We start from the raw sequence: 27,409 nt of genomic DNA, 5'->3' as shown, positions 1-27,409 counted from the left end.
GCATCCTCTGCGTTTGGAGGAATAAAGGTTTAATCATAATAACAGATGCGGATTCTTTACTGTAAGAGCAGTGAGACTATGGAACTCTCTGCCGTATGATGTTGTAATGAGTGATTCATTACTTAAATTTAAGAGGAGACTGGATACCTTTCTGGAAAAGTATAATGTTACAGGGTATATATACTAGATTCCTTGATAGGGCGTTGATCCAGGGAACTAGTCTGATTGCCGTATGTGGAGTCGGGAAGGAATTTTTTTCCCCAAGGTGGAGCTTACTCTTTGCCACATGTTGTTTTTTTTTTTTTTGCCTTCCTCTGGTTCAGCAGGTTAGGGCACGTTGGGTTAGGCTATGGGTTGAACAAGATGAACTTAAAGTCTTCCTTCAACCTTAATAACTATGTACTATGACTGCAGGGACCGCGCCGGGAGTAGGTAAGTATAACTAGACAGCCCCCGCCCACCCTCCCCTGCCGACCCCCGGGTATGACTCGAGTATAAGCCGAGAGAGGGACTTTCAGCCCCAAAGAATGGGCTGAAAATCTCGGCTTATACTCGAGTATATACGGTATATGTTATTGTTCTGTGACTGATAGCAGTCACAAAAATGAATCTGGAAATTTTGATACCATTACTTATCCTGTATTGATCCTGAGTTACATCCTGTATTAGGCTAGGTTCAGATTGCGTTAGGGCAATCCGTTTAGCGCAAGCAGCGTCCGAGGCGCGTCACAAAACACCGGCATATCACTAGCGCGTGCCAAAAATGGCAGGCGCTAGCGATGTGCGTTCCCATTGCTGCCAATGGGCGCGCTAACGGACGCGTTGCACGGCGTTAATTTCGCCGTGCAACGCTGTTTGTTAGCGCGGTCCCATTAACGCAATCTGAACCTAGCCTTATACTCCAGAGCTGCACTCACTATTCTGCTGGTGGAGTCACTGTGTACATACATTACATTACTTATCCTGTACTGATCCTGAGTTACATCCTGTATTATACTCCAGAGCTGCACTCACTATTCTGCTGGTGCAGTCACTGTGCACATACATTACATTACTTATCCTGTACTGATCCTGAGTTACATCCTGTATTATACTCCAGAGCTGCACTCACTATTCTGCTGGTGCAGTCACTGTGTACAAACATTACATCACTTATCCTGTACTGATCCTGAGTTACATCCTGTATTGTACTCCAGAGCTGCACTCACTATTCTGCTGGTGCAGTCACTGTGTACATACATTACATTACTTATACTGTACAGTCATGGCCAGAAGTTTTGAGAATGGCATCAAAATTATATTTCCACATGATCTGCTGCCCTCTGGTTTTTATTAGTGTTTGTCTGATGTTTATATCACATACAGAAATATAATTGCAATCATATTATGAGTACCAATAGGTTATATTGACAGTTAGAATGAGTTAATGCAGCAAGTCAATATTTGCAGTGTTGACCCTTCTTCTGACCCTTCTTCTTCAAGACCTCTGCAATTCTCCCTGGCATGCTCTCAATCAACTTCTGGACCAAATCCTGACTGATAGCAGTCCATTCTTGCATAATCAATGCTTGCATTTTGCCAGAATTTGTTGGTTTTTGTTTGTCCACCCGTCTCTTGATGATTGACCACAAGTTCTCAATGGGATTAAGATCTGGGGAGTTTCCAGGCCATGGACCCACAGTCTCTATGTTTTGTTCCATGAGCCATTTAGTTATCACCTTTGCTTTATGGCAAGGTGCTCCATCATGCTGGAAAAGGCATTGTTGGGCGCCAAACTGCTCTTGGACGGTTGGGAGAAGTTGCTCTTGGAGGACATTCTGGTACCATTCTTTATTCATGGCTATGTTTTTAGGCAAGACTGTGAGTGAGCCGATTCCCTTGGCTGAGAAGCAACCCCACACATGAATGGTTTCAGGATGCTTTACAGTTGGCATGAGACAAGACTGGTGGTAGCGCTCACCTCTTCTTCTCAGAATAAGCTGTTTTCCAGATGTCCCAAACAATCGAAAAGGGGATTCATCAGAGAAAATGACTTTGCCCCAGTCCTCAGCAGTCCACTCCCTGTACCTTTTGCAGAATATCAGTTGGTCCCTGATGTTTTTTCTGGAGAGAAGTGGCTTCTTTGCTGCCCTCCTTGAAACCAGGCCTTGCTCAAAGAGTCTCCACCTCACAGTGCGTGCAGAAGCACTCACACCAGCCTGCTGCCATTCCTGAGTAAGCTCGGCACTGCTGGTAGTCTGATCCCGCAGCTGAAACAGTTTTAAGATATGGTCCTGGCGCTTGCTGGTCTTTCTTGGGCGCCCTGGAGCCTTTTTGACAACAATGGAAGCTCTCTCCTTGAAGTTCTTGATGGTGCGATAGATTGTTGTTTGAGGTGCAATCTTTGTAGCTGCGATACTCGTCCCTGTTAGGCCATTTTTGTGCAGTGCAATGATGGCTGCACGTGTTTCTTTAGAGATAACCATGGTTAACCCCTTCCCGACCTGTGACACAGCGTATGCGTCATGAAAGTCGGTGCCAATCCGACCTGTGACGCATATGCTGTGTCACAGAAAGATCGCGTCCCTGCAGATCGGGTGAAAGGGTTAACTCCCATTTCACCCGATCTGCAGGGACAGGGGGAGTGGTAGTTTAGCCCAGGGGGGGTGGCTTCACCCCCTCGTGGCTACGATCGCTCTGATTGGCTGTTGAAAGTGAAACTGCCAATCAGAGCGATTTGTAATATTTCACCTAAAAAAATGGTGAAATATTACAATCCAGCCATGGCCGATGCTGCAATGTCATCGGCCATGGCTGGAAATACTAATGTGCCCCCACCCCACCCCTCCGATCGCCCCCCCAGCCCCCCGATCTGTGGCCCGCTCCCCTCCGTCCTGTGCTCCGCTCCCCCGTCCTCCTGTCCGCTCCCCCCGTGCTCCAATCACACCCCCCGTGCTCCAATCAAACCCCCCCGCACTCCGATCCCCCCCCGTGCTCCGATCCACCCCCCCTGCACACCGATCCACCCCCCCTGCACACCGATCCACCCGCCCGCACACCGATCACTCTCCCCCATGCTCCGATCCCTCCCCCCCCGTGCTCCGACGCCCCCCCGTGCCCTGATCTCCCCCCCCTGTGCCCTGATCTCCCCCCCTTATACTTACCGATCCTGGCGGGGTCCGTCCGTCTTCTTCCCCGAGCGCCGCAATGTTCCAAAATGGCGGGCGCATGCGCAGTGCGCCCGCCGAATCTGCCGGCCGGCAGATTCGTTCCAATGTGAATTTTGATCACTGTGATATAATCTATCACAGTGGTCAAAATAAAAAAACAGTAAATGACCCCCCCCATTTGTCCCCCATAGATAGGGACAATAATAAAATAAAGAATTTTTTTTTTTTTCCACTAAGGTTGGAGTTAGAACTAGGGTTAGGGGTAGGGTTAGGGTTAGGGTTAGGGGTAGGGTTAGGGGTAGGGGTAGGGTTAGGGTTTCGGTATGTGCACACGTATTCTGGTCCTCTGCGGATTTTTCCGCAGCGGATTTGATAAATCCGCAGTGCTAAACCGCTGCGGATTTATGGCAGATTTACCGCGGTTTTTCTGCGCATTTCACTGCGGTTTTACAACTGCGATTTTCTATTGGAGCAGTTGTAAAACCGCTGTGGAATCCGCAGAAAGAAGTGACATGCTGCGGAATGTAAACCGCTGCGTTTCCGTGCAGTTTTTCCGCAGCATGTGTACAGCGATTTTTGTTTCCCATAGGTTTACATTGAAATGTAAACTCATGGGAAACTGCTGCGGATCCGCAGCGTTTTCCGCAGCGTGTGCACATACCTTTAGAATTAGGCAATGTGCACACGGTGCGGATTTGGCTGCGGATCCGCAGCGGATTGGCCGCTGCGGATCCGCAGCAGTGTTCCATCAGGTTTACAGTACCATGTAAACCTATGGAAAACCAAATCCGCTGTGCCCATGGTGCGGAAAATACCGCACGAAAACGCTGCGTTGTATTTTCCGCAGCATGTCAATTCTTTGTGCGGATTCCGCAGCGTTTTACACCTATTCCTCAATAGGAATCCGCAGGTGAAATCCGCAGTAAATCCGCAGGTAAAACGCAGTGCCTTTTACCCGCGGATTTTTCAAAAATGGTGCGGAAAAATCTCACACGAATCCGCAACGTGGGTACATAGCCTTAGGGTTAGGGTTGGGTTGGAATTAGGGTTGTGGTTAGGGTTAGGGGTGTGTTGGGGTTAGGGTTGTGGTTAGGGTTACGGCTACAGTTGGGATAAGGGTTAGGGGTGTGTTGGCGTTAGAATTGAGGGGTTTCCACTGTTTAGGCACATCAGGGGGTCTCCAAACGCAACATGGCGCCACCATTGATTCCAGCCAATCTTTTATTCAAAAAGTCAAATGGTGCTCCTTCCCTTCCGAGCCCCGACGTGTGCCCAAACAGTGGTTTACCCCCACATATGGGGTATCAGTGTACTCAGGACAAACTGGGCAACAATTACTGGGGTCCAATTTCTCCTGTTACCCTTGAGAAAATAAAAAATTGCTTGCTAAAACATCATTTTTGAGGAAAGAAAAATGATTTTTTATTTTCACGGCTCTGCGTTGTAAACGTCTGTGAAGCACTTGGGGGTTCAAAGTGCTCACCACATATCTAGATAAGTTCCTTGGGGGGTCTAGTTTCCAAAATGGGGTCACTTGTGGGGGGTTTCTACTGTTTAGGCTTACCAGGGGCTCTGCAAACGCAACGTGACGCCCGCAGACCATTCCATCAAAGTCTGCATTTCAAAAGTCACTACTTCCCTTCTGAGCCCCGACGTGTGCCCAAACAGTGGTTTACCCCCACATATGGGGTATCAGCGTACTCAGGAGAAACTGGACAACAACTTTTGGGGTCCAATTTCTCCTGTAACCCTTGGGAAAATAAAAAATTCTGGGCTAAAAAATTATTTTTGAGGAAAGAAAACGTATTTATTATTTTCACTGCTCTGTGTTATAAACTTCTGTGAAGCACTTGGGGGTTCAAAGTGCTCACCTCACATCTAGATAAGTTCCTTTCGGGGTCTAGTTTCCAAAATGGGGTCACTTGTGGGGGGTTTCTACTGTTTAGGCACACCAGGGGCTCTGCAAACGCAACGTGACGCCCGCAGACCATTCCATCAAAGTCTGCATTTCAAAAGTCACTACTTCCCTTCTGAGCCCCGACATGTGCCCAAACTGTGGTTTACCCCCACATATGGGGTATCAGCGTACTCAGGAGAAACTGTACAACAACTTTTGGGGTCAAATTTCTCCTGTTACCCTTGGGAAAATAATAAATTGCAGGCTAAAAAATCATTTTAGAGAAAATAAAATTTTTATTTTATTTTCATGGCTCTGCGTTATAAACTTCTGTGAAGCACTTGGAAGTTCAAAGTCCTCACCACACATCTAGATTAGTTCCTTTGGGGGTCTAGTTTCCAAAATGGGGTCATATGTGGGGGATCTCCAATGTTTAGGCACACAGGGGCTCTCCAAACGTGACATGGTGTCCGCTAATGATTGGAGCTAATTTTCCATTTAAAAAGCCAATTGGCGTGCCTTCCCTTCCGAGCCCTGCCGTGCGCCCAAACAGTGGTTTACCCCCACATATGGGGTATCAGCGTACTCAGGACAAACTGGACAACAACATTTGCGGTCCAATTTCTCCTATTACCCTTGGCAAAATAGGAAATTCCAGGCTAAAAATCATTTTTGAGGAAAGAAAAATTATTTTTTATTTTCATGGCTCTGCATTATAAACTTCTGTGAAGCACCTGGGGGTTTAAAGTGCTCAATATGCATCTAGATAAGTTCCTTGGGGGGTCTAGTTTCCAAAATGGGGTCACTTGTGGGGGAGCTCCAATGCATAGGCACACAGGGGCTCTCCAAACGCGACATGGTGTCCGCTAACAATTGGAGCTAATTTTCCATTCAAAAAGTCAAATGGCGCGCCTTCCCTTCCGAGCCCTGCCGTGTGCCCAAACAGTGGTTTACCCCCACATATGAGGTATCGGCGTACTCGGGAGAAATTGCCCAACAAATTTTAGGATTCATTTTATCCTATTGCCCATGTGAAAATGAAAAACTGAGGCGAAAATAATTTTTTTGTGAAAAAAAAAGTACTTTTTCATTTTTACAGATCAATTTGTGAAGCACCTGAGGGTTTAAAGTGCTCAATATGCATCTAGATAAGTTCCTTGGGGGGTCTAGTTTCCAAAATGGGGTCATTTGTGGGGGAGCTCCAATGTTTAGGCACACGGGGGCTCTCCAAACACGACATGGTGTCCGCTAACGATGGAGATAATTTTTCATTCAAAAAGTCAAATGGCGCTCCTTCCCTTCCGAACCTTACCATGTGCCCAAACAGTGGTTTACCCCCACATGTGAGGTATCGGTGTACTCATGAGAAATTGCCCAACAAATTTTAGGATCCATTTTATCCTGTTGCCCATGTGAAAATGAAAAAAATTGAGGCTAAATGAATTTTTTTGTGAAAAAAAAGTACTTTTTCATTTTTACGGATCAATTTGTGAAGCCCCCGGGGGTTCAAAGTTCTCACTATGCATCTAGATAAGTTCCTTGGGGCGTCTAGTTTCCAAAATGGGGTCACGTGTGGGGGAGCTCCAATTTTTAGGCACACGGGGGCTCTCCAAACGTGACATGGTGTCCGCTAAAGAGTGGAGCCAATTTTTCATTCAAAAAGTCAAATGGCGCTCCTTCCCTTCCAAGCCCTGCCGTGCGCCCAAACAGTGGTTTACCCCCACATATGAGGTATCAGCGTACTCAGGACAAATTGGACAACAACTTTCGTGGTTCAGTTTCTCCTTGTACCATTGGGAAAATAAAAAAAATGTTGCTAAAAGATAATTTTTGTGACTAAAAAGTTAAATGTTCATTTTTTCCTTCCATGTTGCTTCTGCTGCTGTGAAGCACCTGAAGGGTTAAAAAACTTCTTGAATGTGGTTTTGAGCACCTTGAGGGGTGCATTTTTTTAGAATGGTGTCACTTTTGGGTATTTTCAGCCATATAGACCCCTCAAACTGACTTCAAATGTGAGGTGGTCCCTAAAAAAAATGGTTTTGTAAATTTCGTTGTAAAAATGAGAAATCGCTGGTCAAATTTTAACTCTTATAACTTCCTAGCAAAAAAAAATTTTGTTTCCAAAATTGTGCTGGTGTAAAGTAGACATGTGGGAAATGTTATTTATTAACTATTTTGTGTCACATAACTCTCTGGTTTAACAGAATAAAAATTCAAAATGTGAAAATTGCGAAATTTTCAAAATTTTCGCCAAATTTCCGTTTTTATCACAAATAAACGCAGAATTTATTGACCTAAATTTACCACTAACATGAAGCCCAATATGTCACGAAAAAACAATCTCAGAACCGCTAGGATCCGTTGAAGCGTTCCTGAGTTATTACCTCATAAAGGGACACTGGTCAGAATTGCAAAAAACGGCCAGGTCATTAAGGTCAAAATAGGCTGGGTCATGAAGGGGTTAACTGAAGAGAAACAATGATACCAAGCACCAGCCTCCTTTTAAAGTGTCCAGTGATGTCATTCTTACTTAATCATGACTGATTGATCGCCAGCCCTGTCCTCATCAACACCCACACCTGTGTTAATGGATCAATCACTAAAACCATGTTAGCTGCTCCTTTAAGGCAGGACTGCAATGATGTTGAAATGTGTTTTGGGGGTTAAAGTTCATTTTCTGGGCAAATATTGACTTTGCAAGTACAGTAATTGCTGTTAAGCTGATCACTCTGACATTCAGGAGTATATGCAAATTGCCATTAGAAAAAATGAAGCAGTAGACTTTGGAAAAATTAATATTTGTCTCATTCTCAAAACTTTTGGCCATGACTGTACTGATCCTGAGTTACATCCTGTATTATACTCCAGAGCTGCACTCACTATCACACATTCTTCAGGACTGATCGATTAGAGTTTCCTGTGGCTTTTATTTACCTGGGGATTTCCATTCGTGCTGCTGTCTGGCTTATACTAAGCACTGTACAATAATATGATGTAGGGTCTAATTTTGTCCTATTAATGGAGCTATGTTAATCTTTTAGGAATAACCCTGCTGTCTGTTGAAACGAACGAACATAACTGTTAGTGCAGCTCTTGAGTAAAATGCAGCCTGTTTCTCATCCCTTGCGATCTAGAACCTCGTAAATAAAGCCTGTTCAATGTAACATAAAGTCCTAACATGCTGTAGTTGAAAGCTCTTCTGTTAGTGAGATTCCTGCTTGCTGTCAGTGTACGGAAACACTGCTGTTCTCATTTGGTTTGATTGACACAACTTGTTACAAGAGAATAAAACCTCAATGTCCCATGAGTAGACGGCTTTATGCACCAGGCTGCACAGAAGAGGGATTGGTGTTCATAGTAATGTTCCCATTCAGTCCCAGCAAGCAGAGGTCGTGCCACAACGTATATTACAAAGCTGCAAAACTTGGTTATGTAATTGGGGGGCTTGTTTACATCTGATGTCGGCTAGTGCCGTACACATACAGTGGGAGTGAGCCATCACTGCGTGGAGCCTTGCCCTCTCCATGCCCTGTTTGCTGGTACCCAAGAGTTACTGCGGCAATCAGTTAGCTCCATTGAATCAATATAACCCTTTGGATGCTGGTGTGATGTGTTATGGCAGTTGTCACATTGGATCCCATCAGCGCCTACACGATGCAGTCATGTGCTGACATGGGACTTCTGAAAGGGAGGGGAGAAGGGAAAAAAAAAGCTGTGGCTGTTGGGCGAAGGAGAGGCAAAACATACTCCCCAAAATGTCCCAGCGTTAAGAGAAATGACGTTCTTGCTTGCACAAGATATATTTCGTATCCTGTCCTCCCTACCTCACTGTCCCACAAGCTCCCTGCCAGTTGCTCGGTTTGTTGCTCTCTGCTTCCACCTGATGTTTGTCACTTTTCTTCCTTTCAGGATGTCTTCAGGAGCTTTGTTTCCCAGTCTGGTGCCCGGGTCCCGGGGCTCGTCCAGCAAATATTTGGTGGAGTTTAGAGCTGGTAAGATGACCTTGAAGGGGAGCACCGTGACTCCAGATAAACGGAAAGGACTCGTTTACATCCAGCAAACTGACGACTCCTTGATCCACTTCTGCTGGAAGGACAGGACCTCGGGAAATGTGGAGGATGTAAGTCTGGGCAGTGGGCATGAAGGTGCCATCTTCCCCTTATATAGACTTTATTATTATTGTTAAAGGTGAAGGAGCCGTCATCCTGCAGCAGGCGGGTGGCAGACTGTAACCAGAGAGGACAGCTTATTAGGCGCTGTCATGCTGTGCCCAGCTGGTGCCCATTTAGCCAGGCTGCATTGTGTTTCTCTGGCTGATATCTCCCTTCTGCTTCTCTTAAAAAGCTGTGATATTGACTCTGTGCTCGGCTCACTCCGCCATTCTTGTTTCTTTTTAGGATTTGATTATTTTCCCAGATGACTGCGAATTTAAGAGGGTGGCACAGTGCACCACCGGCCGCGTCTATGTGCTGAAGTTCAAGGCTGGCTCCAAGAGGCTGTTCTTCTGGATGCAGGTCTGCTGTAAATCGTCTTCCAAATCTTCTGAAATGGTTGTCACAGCTGAGGGTTTGCTCCAATTATATCCAGCATACACAATCTCCCCTGTCCTGACCGCTTGCCACAATGTGTTAGAATATGTGCACACGACATCTTTATTTCAGATGGAAACCGAATTGGCTCCAAGCACTGAATGAGGCTTTTTGGTACTCGCTGTAAAATCCCTTTTGGTTTAATGCATCCACTAAGTGTCTGAGAAATAAGCATTTAAGTGCAAATATCACTTGCTGTCCGTATGTTCAGACTTCTAAATGTCCTTTTTAGACGCTTCAAGTCTCTAAAAACACCAAACGGTTAAAAGAAGCGACCGATCCATTCTTCTGTCGTTTTCTGCTCGGAAGACGTTCTGTGCTTTACAAATAAATAAGAAAGCCGAAAGTACGTACAGAAGACGACTGAATGTGGGGTTATTTTTGAGTGTGTTGCCATCGTTTTTACTTTAACCCCTTTATGTCCTTCGACGTGTAGGTACAAGTGCTTCTCACTAAACTAGAATATCCTCATAAAGTTTCAGTTCTTCAATACAAAAAGTGAAACTCTTATATTATTTAGAGTCATTACAAACAGAGTGATCTATTTCAAGTGTTTATTTCTGTTAACCCCTTAACGACCAGAGGTATTTTTGGTTTTGCATTTTCATTTTTTGCCCCCATACTTCTCAAACTCGTAACTTTTTTTAAATTTTTCTGTCAATATGGTCGTGTTGGGGCTTGTTTGCTGTGGGACGAGTTGTACTTTAAAACAACACCATTGGTTTTACCATATAATGATAGAGATTTATATATATGTGTGTATATGTATATATGTGTGTATGTATATATATATATATGTATGTATGTATGTGTATATATTCAAACGTCCTTTATTAGAACTTGCAGCAAATCATATTCACGGTTCAAGGGAGGGAGTGAAAGTAGGAGTGCGACAGGCAAGACGACGACGATTGTTTTGCGCTAATACCATGCGCTTTCACGGGTTATATATATATATATATATATATACATACATACATACATACATACATACATACATACATACATACATACATACATACATACATACATACATACATACATATATATATATATATATATATATATATATATATATATATATATATATATATATATATAAATTTTTTTTTTTTTTTTAAACATAGACAAGAAGCTGCCATAACCCGGCCGGCTCTGCTAGATACAGGCAATGATCTATGTAGCAGAATTGTTCACTTGCCATGAGCGCCGACCACCATAGAGGTCTGCTGGAGACGTCTGGTTGTCATTAGTTATGAGCGAGTATAATCCTTGCTTGGGTTTTCCCGAGCATGCTTGGGTGGTCTCTGAGTATTTGTGACTGCTCGGAGATTTAATTTTCCTTGCCGCAGCTGGTTGATTTGCAGCTACTAGACAGCTTGATTACATGTGGGGATTATCTAGCAACCAGGCAACCCCCACATGCACTCAGCCTGGCTAGTAGCTGTAAATCATGCAGCTGTGTCAACAAAAACTAAACCTCCGAGCAGTCACAAATACTCCGAGAGCACCCTAGCGTGCTCGGAAAAAACCTGAGCAAGGAGTACACTCGCTCATCACTAGTTGTCATGCCAACCCATCGGCGACCCGCGGTTATGTGATACGGGCACCGATAGGTGAGATTTCCGGTGTGCTTGCCAGAAACCTGTGTTAAATGCCGCTGTCACAGAGTTTGACAGCGGCATTTAACTAGTTGACAGCCGCGAGTGGATTGCGATTCCACTCGTAGCTGTTAGAGGCTGATCTCAGCTGTTCAAAACAGAAAAGGGAGGGAGTCCGACATCGGTGTACTGTTATGAAAACCAAAAAGTCGTTATCTCAGTAAATTAGTATACTTTAACACGAGCTTGAAAAATTATTTCAAAATCTGAAATGTACGTACATTAAATGCACTCTATACTTGGCCGGGGCTCCTTTTGCATCAATTACTGCATCAATGTGGCGTGGCATGGAGGCGATCATCCTGTGGCACTGCTGAGGTATTATGGAAGCCCAGGTTACTATGATAGCAGCCTTCAGCTCGTCTGCATTGTTGGGTCTGGTGTCTCCCATCTTCCTCTTAACAATACCCCATAGATTCTCTATGGGGTTAAGGTCAGGCGAGTTTGCTGGCCAATCAAGCACAGTGACACTGTTGTTATTAAACCAGGTATTGGTACTTTTGGCAGTGTGGACAAGTGCTGCTGGAGAATGACATTTCTATCTCCAAAAAGCATAGGGAAGCATGAAGTTCTCTTAAATTTCCTGGTAGACGGCTGCTCTGACTTTGGCCTTGATAAAACACTGTGGACCTACACCAGCAGGTGTAATGGCTCCCCAAACCATCACTGATTGTGGAAACTTCACATTAGACCTCAAGCAGCTTGGATTGTGGCCTCTCCACTCTTCCTCCAGACTCTGGGACCTTGATTTCCAAGTGAAATGCTAAATTTACCGTACTTTCATCTGAAAACAACACTTTGGTCCACTGAGCAACAGCCCAGTTCTTTTTCTCATTGGCCCAGGTAAGACGCTTCCGGCGAGGTCTATTGGTCATGAGTGGCTTGATACAAGGAATGTGACACTTGTAGCCCATGTCCTGGATACGTCTGTGTGTGGTGGCTCTTGAAGCAATGACTCCAGCAGCAGTCCACTCCTTGTGAATCTCCCCCACATTTCTGAATGGCCTTTTCTTAACAATCCTTTCAAGGCTGTGGTTATCCTGGTTGCTTGTGCACCTTTTTCTGTCACACTTTTTCCTTCCACTCAACTTTCCATTAATATGCTTGGATACAGCACTCTGTGAACAGCCAGCTTCTTTAGCAATGACCTTTGTGGCTTACCCTCCTTGTGGAGTGTGTCAATGGTTGCCTTCTGGACATCTGTCAAGTCAGCAGTCTTCCCCATGATTGTGGAGCCTACTGAAACAGATTAAGGGACCTATTTAAAAGCTTAGGAAGCCTTTGCAGGTTTTTTTTTTTTGATAATTATTTTAATTTACTGAGATAATGACTTTTGGGTTTTCGTTGGCTGTAAGCCATAATCATCAACATTAACATAAATAAACACTTGAAATAGATCACTCTGTATATAATGACTATATAATATGAGATTCACTCTTTGTATTGAAGAACTGAAATTAACTTTTTGATGATATTCTAATTTAGCGAGAAGTACTTGTACATTCAAGGTTGTCTGTCCCCTATCATCTCCCCCTTTGATGCAGGCTCCATCGGTGCCCAGATCTTTCACTGCACATGACAGCTGCCTCCATCTTCTGCGATATGATATAACTCTGATCTGTGACGTTTAGCCAAGAAACTGCTATCATTAGTGACTGTGGGGGGGGGGGGGGAGGAATCCTTTTATCAATGTGCAAATGTGCTGATAGGACCTAAAGGGGTTTTCCCATAATAAGTTCTCTCCCCACATAACCCCCCCCATCTATGAAATAGGTGCTCTGCAAACCCATCTTAGATGAGGCAGAGTTCTGCATTCTGTATGGACATTTGCTCCATTCATTGTCTCTGGGACTGCCAGAAGTAGCTGAGCGCCGTACTCATTCCTGTCAGTCCTCTAGACAGTGATTGGAGCGGAGGTGGAATGTGCATAGTTTGCATTTTCAGATTAGCCAGGGTGTCCTAGTCAGGGCTGTGGAGTCGGTATGCCAAACCTCCGACTGACTCTTCAATTTCCCCAACTCCGACTCCACAGCACTGGTCACTACAGAGCATGGACATAAAGTGCAGCACAGATTCATCTCCACTAAAAGCCCAGACCCTTGGATCAAGAACAGAACAGACATTTATAGGACATTTCATCATTTTCCCAAATTCTTATGGAGAAACAGCACATCCTGCATGATACTACTGTACCCAATTTATTATATATTTTAGGAGTTTGGAGTCAGTCCATTTTATACAGACTCAGACTCCACAGCCCTTGTCCTAGTGGCTGAACTCTCAGGGATCAACAGGTTATCAATTCTGTCTACAAAGGGGATAAGTTATTTTTTGGGAGCAACTCTTTAATATGAGATTATGCTAATATGACAGTACATTCCAAATATAATTATTTGATCACATGTATGGATTGGTTCAAATCACCCAAGGAATCTACTAAACAAATAATAAACATGTTTGCTATTGTCACATAGATAATAACAATCCGAAATAATAAGATTTTACATAATTTATGCCCACAATAAAGAGAGAAACAAAATGTTAGAATTACTGGGGATTTTTTGTCATCTAACCCCCAACTTCAGTTTTCTTTTTTAAAAAGTGTGTTTTATAGTCCAGAAAATCCTGATGTAAGACCGTACTTAGCAAATGTATTTTCTAGATGGAATAACATGCATGTGATCATGGAGCATTTCACTGCGCAGCATCTGAGCAAATAAACGAGTCCGCTTATGTCATAGACTAGGGAGACGTTCGTCCTGCAGCTCGCCCCTCTTTGTGTCACATAAGCGCCCAATATCTGCCTACAACATTGTGATGTCCCAATCTCCCAGGATACTGAGTGACCATAATGTATATATGTTTATTGACAGGAGCCCAAGACTGACAAGGATGAAGAATATTGCCGCAAGGTCAACGAGTATCTCAACAACCCACCCATGCCGGGAGCATTAGGGGGCAGCGGCAGTGGTGGCCACGAGCTGTCGGCACTGGGAGGTGAATGCATCTGCTCTTGTACCTTTAAGCCTAGGTGGTCTGTAGTAAGTGCATGCACATGGGTGGCATAGTATATACCACCCTTGACAATGACATGTAGCCCAGTTTGTAGCTTATGTCCTACACTTGTGTGGCCATGGCCTATATGGTGTGAGCAGTGGCATTGTGCTACACTGGAGAAATCAGAGGCTTAGATAACCCAAGGCAGAGGTCTGCTAAGGGGACTGATGACTTGTAGTCACCATAAAGTATTGGGTACTCATAAGATAGGAAAACAACCAAGACATCGTCATCCTCTTCCTGTCATGTGAAGTATGATCGCCTGTGTTTAACCCTCTTAAATCCCACTCTTAGTCTCTGACAGTGCGGAATATGATTTGCAGGGTGCCACACAACTAGCGCTCTAAAACTAGAGCCAGATAAAAACTGCGATGGTGTAGTAACTTTTTTTTTTTTTTTTTTTTAGTTTACTCAGGAATTTTTTTTTTTTTTTTAAATTTTTATCCATTTTTCTGAACATTGTATGGAAAAATGAATGTTATAAATTAAAACTATAACTGGTTGTGCAAAAAAACAAGCCCTCTTACAGCTATGTCCTCAGAAGAGTTAAAAAAAAAAAATGTTATGGCTCTCTTAAAAAGGAGCCGAAACAAATGAAACGCAAAAGCTGAAAGTCGTTCGGTTAGGAAGGGGTTATTTAACAGGTGATAAAAGCCATGTTCAGACCACGACCTGCAGGCAGCATACCCACTTGATTGCCGCTGGTATGATGACTTGCCATAAGCGTGCAGCACAGATAGGAGAACCTTCTAGAGAAATCTCCAATTAGGTTTTCATAGAGGCGGAGAGGTCAGCTGTCACCACATCCTTGTGTTTTTACTTTGTTTAGGAGAAGGAGGCCTGCAGAGCCTGCTGGGCAACATGAGCCACAACCAACTCATGCAGCTTATTGGACCCACTGGGCTGGGAGGACTTGGTAAGTTTCCTGCAAATGACATTCCACAACCTGGTGATGCCGTATATTCTCCATCATAGTCTGCCATGTTGACTTGTTAATGTTTTAAATGGCTGCTAATTAAAAGGGTTGTCCAGTGAAGACAAGCTATTAACCTATCTACGAGATGGATGATCACTTACTGATTGGTGAGGGTCTGACGCTGGGACCTGCACTGATCGGCAGAATTTGGAAATTTCATTCCCCAGAGCATCACTTTTATTCTTTTTGCAAAATGGGGCAACTGGTTGGATGCACAATTTCCCTGCATTCATTGTCTATGGGACTACTGGAAAAAGCTTAGTGCAGTGCTCGGCTGCCCGTTAGATGATGAATGGAGCCACGATCTAGCATACGCACTGCTACTCAATTCTAATGGGGATAAGATTGCCATGTTTGGATGATCGGAGATGGCACCAGTGGTCAGACATGCATTGAGCTAGTTATCACCTGTTCTGTTGATAGCTAATAACTTGTTTTTACCTCTTTAATGTGCTCGTTAGGGGCATCTTAGGAGGTAATATACAAGTGAAAAGGGCTGACTATGCACTGCCATTTCTCCACTCCTGACCAGATGGGGCCTACATCGTCCAGACGTTAATGGCATAACCTTACGATACGCCATTAATGTCTCCCCAGCTGGGACAGCTCCTTTATGCATGTTCGCTATGTAAACCTATGAATTGATAAGTAATATCTTGCAGGTGGCCTTGGTGCTCTGACAGGACCCGGACTGGCCAGTTTATTAGGTAGTGGAGGACCCACAACAAGCAGCTCGTCATCCAGGTAACTTTAAAGTGCCCATTTCTCCTGTGAGGACTAGTCTGTAGAGAACATAAGTATGGACAAAGCGGCTGTTCATTGCAGTAATGTCTGCTTTCTATGTGCTGTTTCTAGTTCCCGCAGCCAATCAGCAGCTGTTACCCCATCCTCCACCTCGTCTTCCACACGAACCACCACCACCACCCCAGCAGCTCCAGTGTCAGTGCCTGCTGCAACCCCCAGCCCTGCGGTGAGCTCCAGCAATGGTGCCAGCGCTGCCACCAGCCCCACACAACCCATACAGCTAAGTGACCTGCAGAACATTCTGGCGACTATGAATGTGCCTGCCAATGCGGAAGGTGGACAAGGTAATTGGGCAATTCTGCAAGGGGAAAAAAATGCTTTCTTAGGTGGAGGAATGATGGTCTCAGTTATATTTTATTATTCTGATTGTTAGCCTAACCTCTGTGCCAGACGAATCAATTCTTTATTTTGCTGCCTAGTTTGACAAGTAAGTTTAGGCTCCAACTCCTCAACAATAGTACAGGTGGCCGTGGCATGACAGTGGCTATAGAGACTGGCAGCCATTGTTTGCCACCTAGTTCATTCACTGTTTCACTCTGAAATGGCAGCTTTGATTTTGCCAAGTGTCCTGTAGGCTGGCGAGCCATTACTTGCGAGGCGGGCGTGCTAGGTAATTATTAGGCTACGTTCACATTTGCGTTGTTGGGCGGCACAGCGTCGTCGACGCAACCAACAACACATATACACAACGCTGCGTTTTTTGACACATGTGTTGACATAAACTAGTAATGTTCATGAATTTTGGCGCAGGGAAAACGCTACAAGTAGCGTCATCCGCGTCCTGTCTGGTGCGTCAAATTGACGCATGCATCGTAAAACGCAATGCAACGCATACCGGCACATGTCCATGTGCCCCCCATGTTAAAGATAGGGGCGCATGACGCATGCGTCGGTGATGCTGCGCCCAACAACGCCAATGTGAACGTAGCCTTTGTATGTCGAAGCAGAGCGAATGCCGTTCTCCAGCTGCTCCTAATGTGCATGGGTATTATAGCCACGTGCTGGATAACGTCTGGATGAGCACCATGTTTCTTGTCTATCAGCAGTGGATCTGGCCAGTGTCCTCACACCTGAGATCATGGCTCCTATTCTGGCAAATGCTGACGTTCAGGAGCGCTTATTGCCCTACCTGCCATCTGGAGAGTCCTTGCCACAGACAGCAGAGGAGATCCAGAACACGCTCACGTCTCCTCAGTTTCAGCAGGTATGTGCACGGTAAATACAAGTTCAGGATACACTGGTGTCCTCATTATGGCTGCGTGGGGGTCTTCTGGTTGTAACATGGGTGATAAAATATCCCTGAACCCCAGCCATCAGTTTGCAGCATTTTCCTTAGTCAGGCCTAGAATTGGGAAATTTGTAGACAGCACTAACCCAAAAAACCCCAAAAAACCCATCAACTTGTCTCTGCGTCCTGTTCACCTCAGCGGGGGCCAAATCTGCCACCAATTACTAGAATGGAGGGACTGCATTTTTGCTTTTGCCTTACCTTGGCTTCTATCGGCCTCAGTAGAGCTAATGATAGGCTATAAACTATAATTAATATAATGGACCAACTCCAATGTGAAGCTGAGGGGGAGGGTAGTTAAAGGGGCAGCCATTTGTTTTTGTATTCTAGCTCACAGAAGATACTCTTATTAGCACATGAGGGTGCTCCGATAACCCCTTATCTGAGCACGCTCGCTCATCACTAATTACTAGGAGGGTTAATAGTTTATCTGTCTTTTTCTGAGCACATCTGCATAGAGAAGCTCTGAAAAATGTCGAGAGAGCTCGCTGACAGATTCTTAGCTAAAGGTACCGTCGCACTCAGCGACGCTGCAGCGATATAGACAACGAGCCGACCTAAACTAGATCACTGGAGCGTCGCTGTTTAGGTCGCTGTAGAGACGTCAAACACAGCAACTCCAGAACGATGCAGGAGCGATCCAGTGACGTAACGGCGACTCCCTTCTCGTTTTCGCTGGTTGTTAGCTCCATGTCAAACAGCCGGAGTGTACCGATCCGACACACATCTAGGGGCCCTATGCTCGTTGCTGGCGTCGTTGCTTTTGATGTAAAACGTGACGATACATGCCGACGAAATAAAGTTCTGGCCTTCTAGCTCCGACCAGCGATGGCACAGCAGGATCCAGATCGCTGCTGCGTGTCAAACACAACGAGATCGCTATCCAGGACGCTGCAACGTCACGGATTGTTGTCGTTCTCGTTGCAAAGTTGCTGAGTGTGACGGTACCTTAAGGATGCTTTGTAGCCAGCAATGTTCAGTGAACAATGAAGCAGTAAAACCCAAACGGTGCAAATTTTTTAATTAAACCCAATAGCAAAAATGTATTTTTTTTGTCCCCAAAATACAGGCATTTTAAGTAAAGAATAAATAAAAAATGTCCTTTAGCTACATATACTTTCTTTTTTCCTAGGCCCTAAGTATGTTCAGTGCCGCCCTGGCCTCCTGCCAGCTGGGGCCGCTGATGAGTCAGTTTGGGTTGCCAGCAGAGGCGGTGGACGCAGCCAACAAAGGAGGTAGGAGCTGCATTCTGATGCCTTACCCATGGCGATTCCTTTCCTTCTCATGTCCTTTGAGCCGCATGTGGAAAAACTTTGCTTTACGCTCTCCTATTTTTGATCTTGTGTTTTGTATTTTAATGACATTTTTGTTGTTTTCTCCACCCTATCAGACATTGAAGCATTTGCCAAGGCGATGCAGAACACATCTTCTCAGAAAGAGAGAGAGTCCAAGGAGAAGAAGGAGGAGGAGGAAGACATGAGCTTAGATTAATTCCTGCTATTTTTTTCTGCTGCAGATCGGTCTTGAGTGCTTCGGCTGGCTTTATACCCCCACATGTATGTCATTTGTGTTTAATAAACCTTCCTCAGCTACAGATTTTTGCTGACCACTTTTGTTTCTTTGCTCTTCTGTGGGTGGGAAACACAGGGGGCGCTATTCCGCTTTACCCTTCCTGGGAAAATTATACTATATTAAACGCCTTACAGTTTGTTCTCAGACCAACAATGGTACTTGTGCTCATTACAGTGAGTATTCCCCCCTCCCCCAATCAAATATGGCTAACCCTTTGATTGCCCAAATGAAGAATTACTGCGAGGTGGAGAGGAAAAAGAAAAAGTGACTTTATTTTAGAGAACCTGATTTTGCACCATGAGTTTCCATATCTCCAGTAGGAAGCTACAATGAATACAGGCAGATTTTGGGGTTTAGTTTCCTGTAGCCACTAAAATCCTAATGTTACTTGTACAGGTAAAGGGCACCCCCACATCTACGCCCAGCCGATGCAGCCATTGTTGGAGGTGAATCGCACCAATTGGTCAGTGGAGTAATGGCTGCCTCTCGTGGGACTTCATGACTCTAAGGCTTCTTTCACACTTCCGTCTTCCAAATCTGCACAGGATCCGACAAGACGTTGAAATGACTGATCCTGTGCAGATTGTGGAAAACGTGTGCACTGGGCCCGTTTTTCTGACGGACCCGACGGCTATGTGCACCTGTTGTGTATGCGTCTTCGCAGCGGTTTTCTGCTGCGAAAATGCATACACAACCCAAACCAGGTTAAAAAAAAATAAAAAATCGCAGTATTCTCACCTACCGGCGTGCCCGCGCAGTAATGCTCCCGGCAGCCAGCGTTCCTAGTAATACATTGTGAAATCTCACGAGAAGTCGCGATCTCTCGCGATGTATTACTAGGAAGTAATGCTAGCTGCTGAGAGCATCAGCGATGCTGTGCTGGAACGCTTGTAGGGGAGAATATTGCGTTTTGTTTTTTTTTTTTACTTTTTTTTATTTTTTTTTATTATTTTTAACATGATATCTTGTTACTATTGATGCTGCAAAGGCAGCATCAATAGTAAAAAGAGAGAGAGCGCAAGTGAGAGAATTTTCCTGACTGGAAATTCTTCCACGCATGCTCAGTTTGAAAAGACGCGACCCGTCGCTGGATTCCTGCTTTTCAGTGACGGGCAGCGCAGGATGCATCGCTGAGCGATTTTTCCGACGTGCAGTAAAAAAACGTTCCTCTGAATGTTTTCTCTGCCCGACGGACCGTTTTGTTTTTTTTACGCAGGATCCAGTGCATGACGGATGAAATGGATGGCCATCCGCCACAATCCGTCGCTAATACAAGTCTATGAGAAAATGCAGGATCCTGCATTCTCATAAATCGACAGACTGTGATGGGAGCTGAATGAGGCCTAACACGAATGCCCGAGTGTTGTGTATTAAATAGATACACACATGCATATATATACAGACGTTTAATGTGTAAGTGCAGAGGTGAAATCAGTGAAATAGACTTAAATATATATTTATATTTTTCTTTAACAAAAAAAAATTCACGCTGTTCTACCACAGGACAGGACAATGTAATAAATATCTGTAGGACTGTTTCTACCCAGTGGTTATTTTATTCTTAACATTTTCTCGGCTTAGGGCGTTTACGTATCAGACCCCCAGCTCTTCCTAATGTCCAGTTCTCTGCCGCTGCTACTTAGTAAGTATACATGTTTTTATGATAAGACGGGTTACATCTAACATGTAAATGAATACACATAACGCCCCCTTTTCCATGGTCTGGAATGGTGAACACAAGTCAATAAAATCGCCATGCTAAACTAGATGAGAAATCTGTGACCCCCTTTTAGCAGGCATCTGGTTATCTTCATGCGAGCGCTGGTTCTGCACCCATTATTTCCAAATTTTTACATAAAGCTGGCTGTTTTTACATTAATTACATAGCAACTTGCATTCTCGCATTGCCGTCTTTTTATGCAGTAACAGCTCCCCAGTGAAAGAACTGTGAAATTAAGAAGCCGTTAAGTGGCAGAAGCCGACGCATTTTACCACTTGAAGTCAAAATCAAATGAGCGGGGCGTATTATGGGTTCAGACCGTGCATGAAATCAGGTTCTGAGCCGTGGCGAGTATGTAATTGAAGCGAAGTGGAGGCAGATTAATATCAGCCTAGCACAAACTTCTTCTGAAAAACCCTGATTAAACCACCTGTACATTGCCGACTTGTGCCAACTGCGGGTACAGTGTTCCAGTGTTTGTCTCTTAGCATATTAATGGCAGGAATGAGGAGTGCTGTCCCTTTTGTTGCTACAAGTCCCAGCTAAGTCGTTGGATTATACCAAGGCTTACAATGCTAATATTTAATATACTGCTATAGCACTTGTCAAAGAAAGGGTTACTACATTGTAAGCAATCCCACATCTTTCCATTATATTAGGTGGAGCGTGTGAGGGGCTGGGAACAGTCTGCAGAAGTACAATGGTTCGGTAAAGTAACCGAGTAAGAAGCACCCATGTTTCTGGGTTAGTTGTCAGGGTCACCTTGTAACATGACCTAATGCCTCCCCAGTAATGGCACAGTTTAGTGGTCTCTGCCCTTAAATAACAGCAGTCCCATGTCCGTGTTCATCCGCCACTTGCTTTCCAATTAAAGGGCTGGACAGATGTTTCTCCCGGCGGATCCCGTGAAGATTCCAGATTTGTAGACATCTATGATCTTCCTGTTGATGGTGAGGTTCCTCATGCACCCTTGATAAGGCGAATGTGGGTGCTCTGCGACAGGAGTGTTTGCTAAAACAATGAGAACACATTTAGTAATAAAGATGCAGAAAAATGAATGTTATGGAAGATAACGACAAGAACTGGTCACACTGGAGCTGAATAAACCTGCTATTCAAGGTATGCTAAGGCAGTGCATGTAAGGGTATGGGAACGTTGGGGGTCTGGATGTTTTCCATGTGGATGTTCAGTGGGGAAAAAATGAAATCTGTGTATAATGGTGAAAATCTGTAATATCGGCACATAGGGGCTAAAAAAACCAAACAGATTTCTGATTTCACAAACCTGAACAATCTGCTCAGAATGGTGAAAGCTGATGCAAAATTATATTTGATTTTAATCAACGAGGGAAGCAAAAGTCCAGATTGACAAATTCACACAGCGATTCTGAATCCATGCATGGTAATGGTAATTGCATTCAGCGAAAATCAATGCACATGACTTAAAACTTTGCAAGTGAGAAACATCCAAAAATGTGACTTAACATGCACAAATAAATGCACGTGAATTGAATTTAGTAAAAACTTAATCACTTAATTATAAATCGGTGATGAAAAGGAGAAATCAAATCAGGACTGATAAATTTGCCCGATGATTTAAAAATCAGAAACATTCATCAAATTTAGTGAAAATCTGTGCAAAAATTAACACACTTGATATCAATTCTGGGGGGACGTGGGTTGGGTATATAAATTTACAAACTTGTAAGTTCATCCAGTTTAATATGTGGAAATCCGTGCAAAATCAGCAGTTTTATAAGCAGTGTGACTATAGCGACTAGCCTGTATGCTTTTCTATGAGGTGTGGACTAGAGATGAGCGAACGTGCTGGGATAAAGTGTTATCTGAGCATGCTCTGGTGCTAACCAAGTGTCTTTGGTGTGCACGAATACCATATTCGAGTCTCCGCAGCTGTTCGTCAGTCACGACATATATAGGGATAGCCTAATATACAGGTAATCCCTGCATGTGTTGCAGCTGTCAAACAGCTGTGAGACATGCAGCCACGGAGACGCAAACATAGTATTCGAGCACACCGCAAATACTCTTGTTGGCACCCAAGCATGTTTAGATAACGCCTTATCCGAGCACGTTCGCTCATCACTAGTGGGGACCACTCATGTTTTATCCAGGGATTATTACAGGTCTCAATATGATCTTGGTTCTTTACTGATATATCCAACGTAGAGGCGCTCCCTGCTACTAGCAGTGTATCGATACAGACACACAACATGCACAAAACACATATTCCAAATACTCACCCGGCACTCCTCCCATATAGAGGGTTCCCCAAGACTTGATGTGAGAGGAAGGACTGATCCCCACTAAATGGTTTCCTTCAGTGTCCACGTCCAGTTGGACCACATTACTCCCTTTAGTGACTGTGATGGAGAAAAAGAGAAGTAATAAGGAGTCGTCCATGACAATATGAAGGTGTGTTGAGCATGTCACCACACTGACCGGCAATGGTGTGCCACTGTCCGTCACATAGAGGCTGCTGCAGATGGACCGTTGTGGAGTGTTTACCCTGTGTGTCCGTCAGAGCTACAGACACCTGAGGAAAGCGAGAAAGAATGAGATGGGAAATCCCAATAGGAGAACAGCAGTAGGAAGAGACTATATAGTCAGCACCTTTCTATCAGCCAAGGACAGGGTGATTGCGTATCCCTCTTCAGTGACCACATGGAATATAAGTCCAGACGGCTGCATCGGCCGCACCTCTAATTTCAACTCTAGATCCTGTCCCACATCAATCAAATTCCCTAAAAGAAGCAGGAGAGAGAAGATCTGTTATAAAAACAGGGCCCAGAAATGGTTGGGCCTGCTAATGCAGCTCGGCTCAATTGAATGGGTATTTTAAAACATTTAGGACAAGTGATTTTTACGTACTAAATGTCAGGAATCCCCCATCTGAGAAAAACAATCCAGGCTCTGTGAGCCCCTCAAAACATGGCGTGACCCCTGTAGATTTTTCTGTGTTGTCCAAGGATTTCCCATCCATCCTCAGGTTCCTCAGACATCCATGGAAACCAGTGACATCCTGAAAAGTGTAAAAACCAATCAGTCTTCTACACTCCCTGACAGAAGTTATGTCGTTTATCCATGTTACGTAAATAAAAGCTTATAACCTGATGTTAAATTCATCCATTGGTTGTATAAATTATTCTTTTTAAAGCTGAAACCCTCCGAAATGTGGTTTAGGTAAAGAAAATAAATTGGGATCAATGCAGAAATATTGATCAGTTAATGGACACAGAATGGTCAGATTTTGGCAAGACAAAAGTTTTGTCGCCCACAGAAAGTAATGTGATATTCAAACAAATAGTTAACTTAAAATACAAAAATATGTTGCATAACATTGGTGAATGAAGTTTTGGTGTTATTATTCATATTTAATATTTTGTGTGACTTCCATGAGCTTGAAGGACTGCATCCATGCGGTTCAACAGTGATTCATACAATTTATTAATGAAGGCATCAGGAATAGCGAAGAATGCAGTCTTACATGCCTCCCAGAGTTCATCTAGATTCTTTGGTTTTGTCTTCCAAGCTTCCTCTTTCATCCTACCCCAAACGGGCTCAATGATGTTCATGTCTTGTGACTGGGCTGGCCAGTCTTTGAGCACCTTGATCTTTTTTGCCTGGAGGAACTTTGTTGTAGAAATGGATGTATGAGATGGGGCACCATCCTGCTGCAGAATTTGACCCCTTTTCTGATTTGGCATATAAGAGATAGCTAATACTTCTTGATATTTTAGGCTATTGATATTGCCTTCCACCTTGAAAATGTTTCGCACACCCCCATACTGAATGTAACCGCAGACCATGATCTTTCCACCAACAAATGTAACTGTTTTCTGGGTGCATTTTGGATCCATAGGGGCTCCAGTAGGTCTCCTGCACTATTTGCGGCGGCTGTGGTGTAATTCTACCGAAGTTTCATCAGAGAACTCCACCTTCTGCCACTTTTCCAGCGTCCATTTGTTTAGCAGGCTGAGGGACTTTGCAAATGCCACACGTTTTTTTTATTTGCCTTTTGCTTAGTGCTGGCTTCTGGGCACTGATTCGACCATGGAGGCCATTTCAAGACAGAATCCTACAAACTGTTCTAGTTGACACAGGGACTTGAGGTGACCAGGCCTGTTGGAGCTCTGCTGCAGTGGAAGAGGGCCTTGCTTTGGATTTTCTAACCAACAAACGTTCCTCCTGAGCAGTTGTCTTGCGAGGTCTGCCGGACCTGGTCTTGTCAAACACATCTCCAGTCTCCAATTTTTTTTTAATTCTTTGTACTTGACGCTGAGACACATTAAAGGTGCCAGCCACCTCTGCTAGGGTTGAGCGAAACGGATCGTTCATTTTCAAAAGTCGCCGACTTTTGGCAAAGTCGGGTTTCATGAAACCCGACCCGATCCCTGTGTGGGGTCGGCCATGCGGTACGCGACTTTCGCGCCAAAGTCGCGTTTCCTATGACGCGCTTGGCGCCATTTTTTTCAGCCAATGAAGGGGCGTGGGCAGAGTGATGACATAGGTCTTAGGGGCGTGGACGCCTATCGCCATGTTGTCGCTTGTGCGCTGTAGCGATTTGCACTGTGTAACACCAGCTTTTCAGTTCAGGGACGGACGGAGGGGAGAGAGAGAGAGAAGAAAAAAAAAAAAATAATAATAATAATATCCCATTGGCTTTGCATTGGGTTTCGTGTTTCGGTCGATCCTCGACTTTTCGCCATAATCGGCCGATTTCACTCGACTCGACTTTTGAGATAGTCGGGTTTCGCGAAACCCGGCTCGACCCTAAAAAAGTCAAGGTCGCTCAACCCTAACCTCTGCAGTGCACCTGGTCTTCAGCCTCTTGATAATCCAGGCTTTGGTCGCAGGGTGGATTTTTGGCATGTTGTCAGAGCTCAAGTTGCAGTTCAAGTGAAGGTCTGGGGTGCTGGGTTTCTTTTTATACACACACACTAATTAACCGATCATTTACTGAGCACAGGTGAGGATGTAAACTAGGATTGGGTGCATTATATGACCAGGCGACAAAACTTTTGCCTTGCCAAAATCTGACCATTCTGTGTCCATTAACTGATCAATATTTCTGCATTGATGCCAATTTATTTTCTTAACCTAAACCACATTTCGGAGGTTTTCGGCTTTCAAAAGAATTTATACAACCAATGGATGAATTTAACCTCAGGTGATAAGCTTTTATTTATATAACATGGATAAGCGACATAACTTCTGTCAGGGAGTGTATATTTCCATCATGAATTTGGGGACTTGGTATGTAGTAACCAAGAGCGGATGCTTCATGTAAAATGATTTTGCTCCACCTGCTCACCAGGTTGTCTGGACGTTTCCTCAATGCAGGGGCCCCACCGATGAAAACTGGGCTTGCTAATGATAGGACGGACCCTGGTGGTAGCATCCCACTTTGAGCCTTGAGGCCATCTATAACCAGACGGATTTTGTGCTTCTCCTTCCCAAAGAAAATCTAAAATGCAGAATATTTCATAGTTAAGGTTGGGAATCTGTGACATTGAATAATAATATAATAATAATCTTTATTTTTATATAGCGCTAACATATTCCGCAGCGCTTTACAGTTTTTCACACATTATCATCACTGTCCCCCAATGGGGCTCACAATCTAGAATCCCTATCAGTATGTCTTTGGAATGTGGGAGGAAACCGGAGTGCCCGGAGGAAACCCACGCAAACACGGAGAGAACATACAAACTCTTTGCAGATGTTGTCCTGGGTGGGATTAGAACCCAGGACCCCAGCGCTGCAAGGCTGCTGTGCTAACCACTGCGCCACCGTGCCGCCCAGCACGGGCAGTTTACATGAGGACATCATCTCATGATGTCACTAGTCAACAGTACAATGGAGAGCATAACAGCGCTATGATGTCATCAGAGTGGTCCTTCAGTCTATGGGACATATCTAGCCACTATACCCAGTGACCATCTGTTCCTCCACTTTGGGCCACATGTATAGTAAAATTGTAAGTTTGGGCTGCTTTAAAAAGAAAGACAATATATCTGAACATACAATATGGCTGGCACTCTACATACCCAAAGACATTGGCATACTGGCTGTAGTGATTACACAACTGCTTGGTGACTACTACCATGTACCAATCACCCTCTTACCGTGTGCCACTGCCCATCTGTGTATTTTTCTTTACTTCTCAATCGGTGTGTTTTCCCACGAACATTTATCATTAGGACGAATCGGGCATTGGAGACATAAAGAGACAACGAGGAGGCTCCTGGCTCATCTGCCACAAAGAAGAGGAGACCATTGGAAGAGTTCAGACGAACCTCCATGGAGAAGTGGAACCTATTATGGAAGGGAAACAGAAGATGAATGTGGCTGCATCTAAAACAGAGAGAGATGCCTTGTACAACCAGGGGTGTAGACCCTAGTGCCTGACCAGGCCCCATTGTGTCTGCAAATGGTACTAAAATGCTGAACTATTTTCACCAAACTTGCACAAGCCACTGGTCCGGCATCCCCTCCTATCGCCCCAACAGCACATACCTGTCTTGGAAGGAACCAGTGACATTTGTAAATTCCAGATGGCTGGATGAAGAGCCCCCAAATCTTAATGCCCCTTTCAAAGGTTTTGGAACATAACAGGATGAGTTTTGTGATTGTCGGTGACCCAGAAGAGCCAACTTCCTTTGCCGCGCCTGCAAAA

The 27,409-nt window shown here is 44.4% G+C and overlaps 2 protein-coding genes across 5 annotated transcripts in view; one reads left to right on the top strand and one right to left on the bottom strand.

Annotated features, from left to right (window-relative positions):
- The window catches only part of ADRM1 (ADRM1 26S proteasome ubiquitin receptor), a 64,515-nt gene extending 45,500 nt beyond the window's left edge, over nucleotides 1-19,015 (top strand). For 2 of the 4 annotated variants that reach the window (XM_069751183.1, XM_069751184.1), the window contains exons 2-10: nucleotides 8,956-9,166; nucleotides 9,444-9,560; nucleotides 14,170-14,293; nucleotides 15,183-15,269; nucleotides 15,992-16,073; nucleotides 16,185-16,417; nucleotides 17,177-17,337; nucleotides 18,554-18,656; nucleotides 18,812-19,015. In XM_069751183.1, coding sequence (XP_069607284.1) covers nucleotides 8,956-9,166; nucleotides 9,444-9,560; nucleotides 14,170-14,293; nucleotides 15,183-15,269; nucleotides 15,992-16,073; nucleotides 16,185-16,417; nucleotides 17,177-17,337; nucleotides 18,554-18,656; nucleotides 18,812-18,912 — 1,219 coding nt within the window. In that variant the 3' untranslated portion in view covers nucleotides 18,913-19,015. Of the gene's footprint in view, nucleotides 1-8,765; nucleotides 9,167-9,443; nucleotides 9,561-14,169; nucleotides 14,294-15,182; nucleotides 15,270-15,991; nucleotides 16,074-16,184; nucleotides 16,418-17,176; nucleotides 17,338-18,553; nucleotides 18,657-18,811 lie in introns of those variants that run through there. The other 2 variants (XM_069751181.1, XM_069751182.1) reach the window with 2 other exon arrangements.
- A 1,369-nt stretch (nucleotides 19,016-20,384) lies between these two features.
- Nucleotides 20,385-27,409, bottom strand: part of LAMA5 (laminin subunit alpha 5) — a 165,912-nt gene continuing 158,887 nt past the window's right edge. The window contains exons 73-80 of the mRNA XM_069751180.1: nucleotides 27,250-27,401; nucleotides 26,859-27,048; nucleotides 26,045-26,197; nucleotides 23,602-23,752; nucleotides 23,344-23,474; nucleotides 23,173-23,266; nucleotides 22,974-23,093; nucleotides 20,385-21,724 (exon numbers count right to left, since the gene is read on the bottom strand). Of these exons, the coding sequence (XP_069607281.1) occupies nucleotides 21,582-21,724; nucleotides 22,974-23,093; nucleotides 23,173-23,266; nucleotides 23,344-23,474; nucleotides 23,602-23,752; nucleotides 26,045-26,197; nucleotides 26,859-27,048; nucleotides 27,250-27,401 (1,134 nt within the window). The 3' untranslated portion in view covers nucleotides 20,385-21,581. The remainder of the gene's footprint in view (nucleotides 21,725-22,973; nucleotides 23,094-23,172; nucleotides 23,267-23,343; nucleotides 23,475-23,601; nucleotides 23,753-26,044; nucleotides 26,198-26,858; nucleotides 27,049-27,249; nucleotides 27,402-27,409) is intronic.

This window comes from Ranitomeya imitator, chromosome 2 (assembly GCF_032444005.1).
Source record: "Ranitomeya imitator isolate aRanImi1 chromosome 2, aRanImi1.pri, whole genome shotgun sequence".
Taxonomy (NCBI): Eukaryota; Metazoa; Chordata; class Amphibia; order Anura; family Dendrobatidae; genus Ranitomeya; species Ranitomeya imitator.
This window is presented reverse-complemented; position numbering and strand designations above follow the sequence as displayed.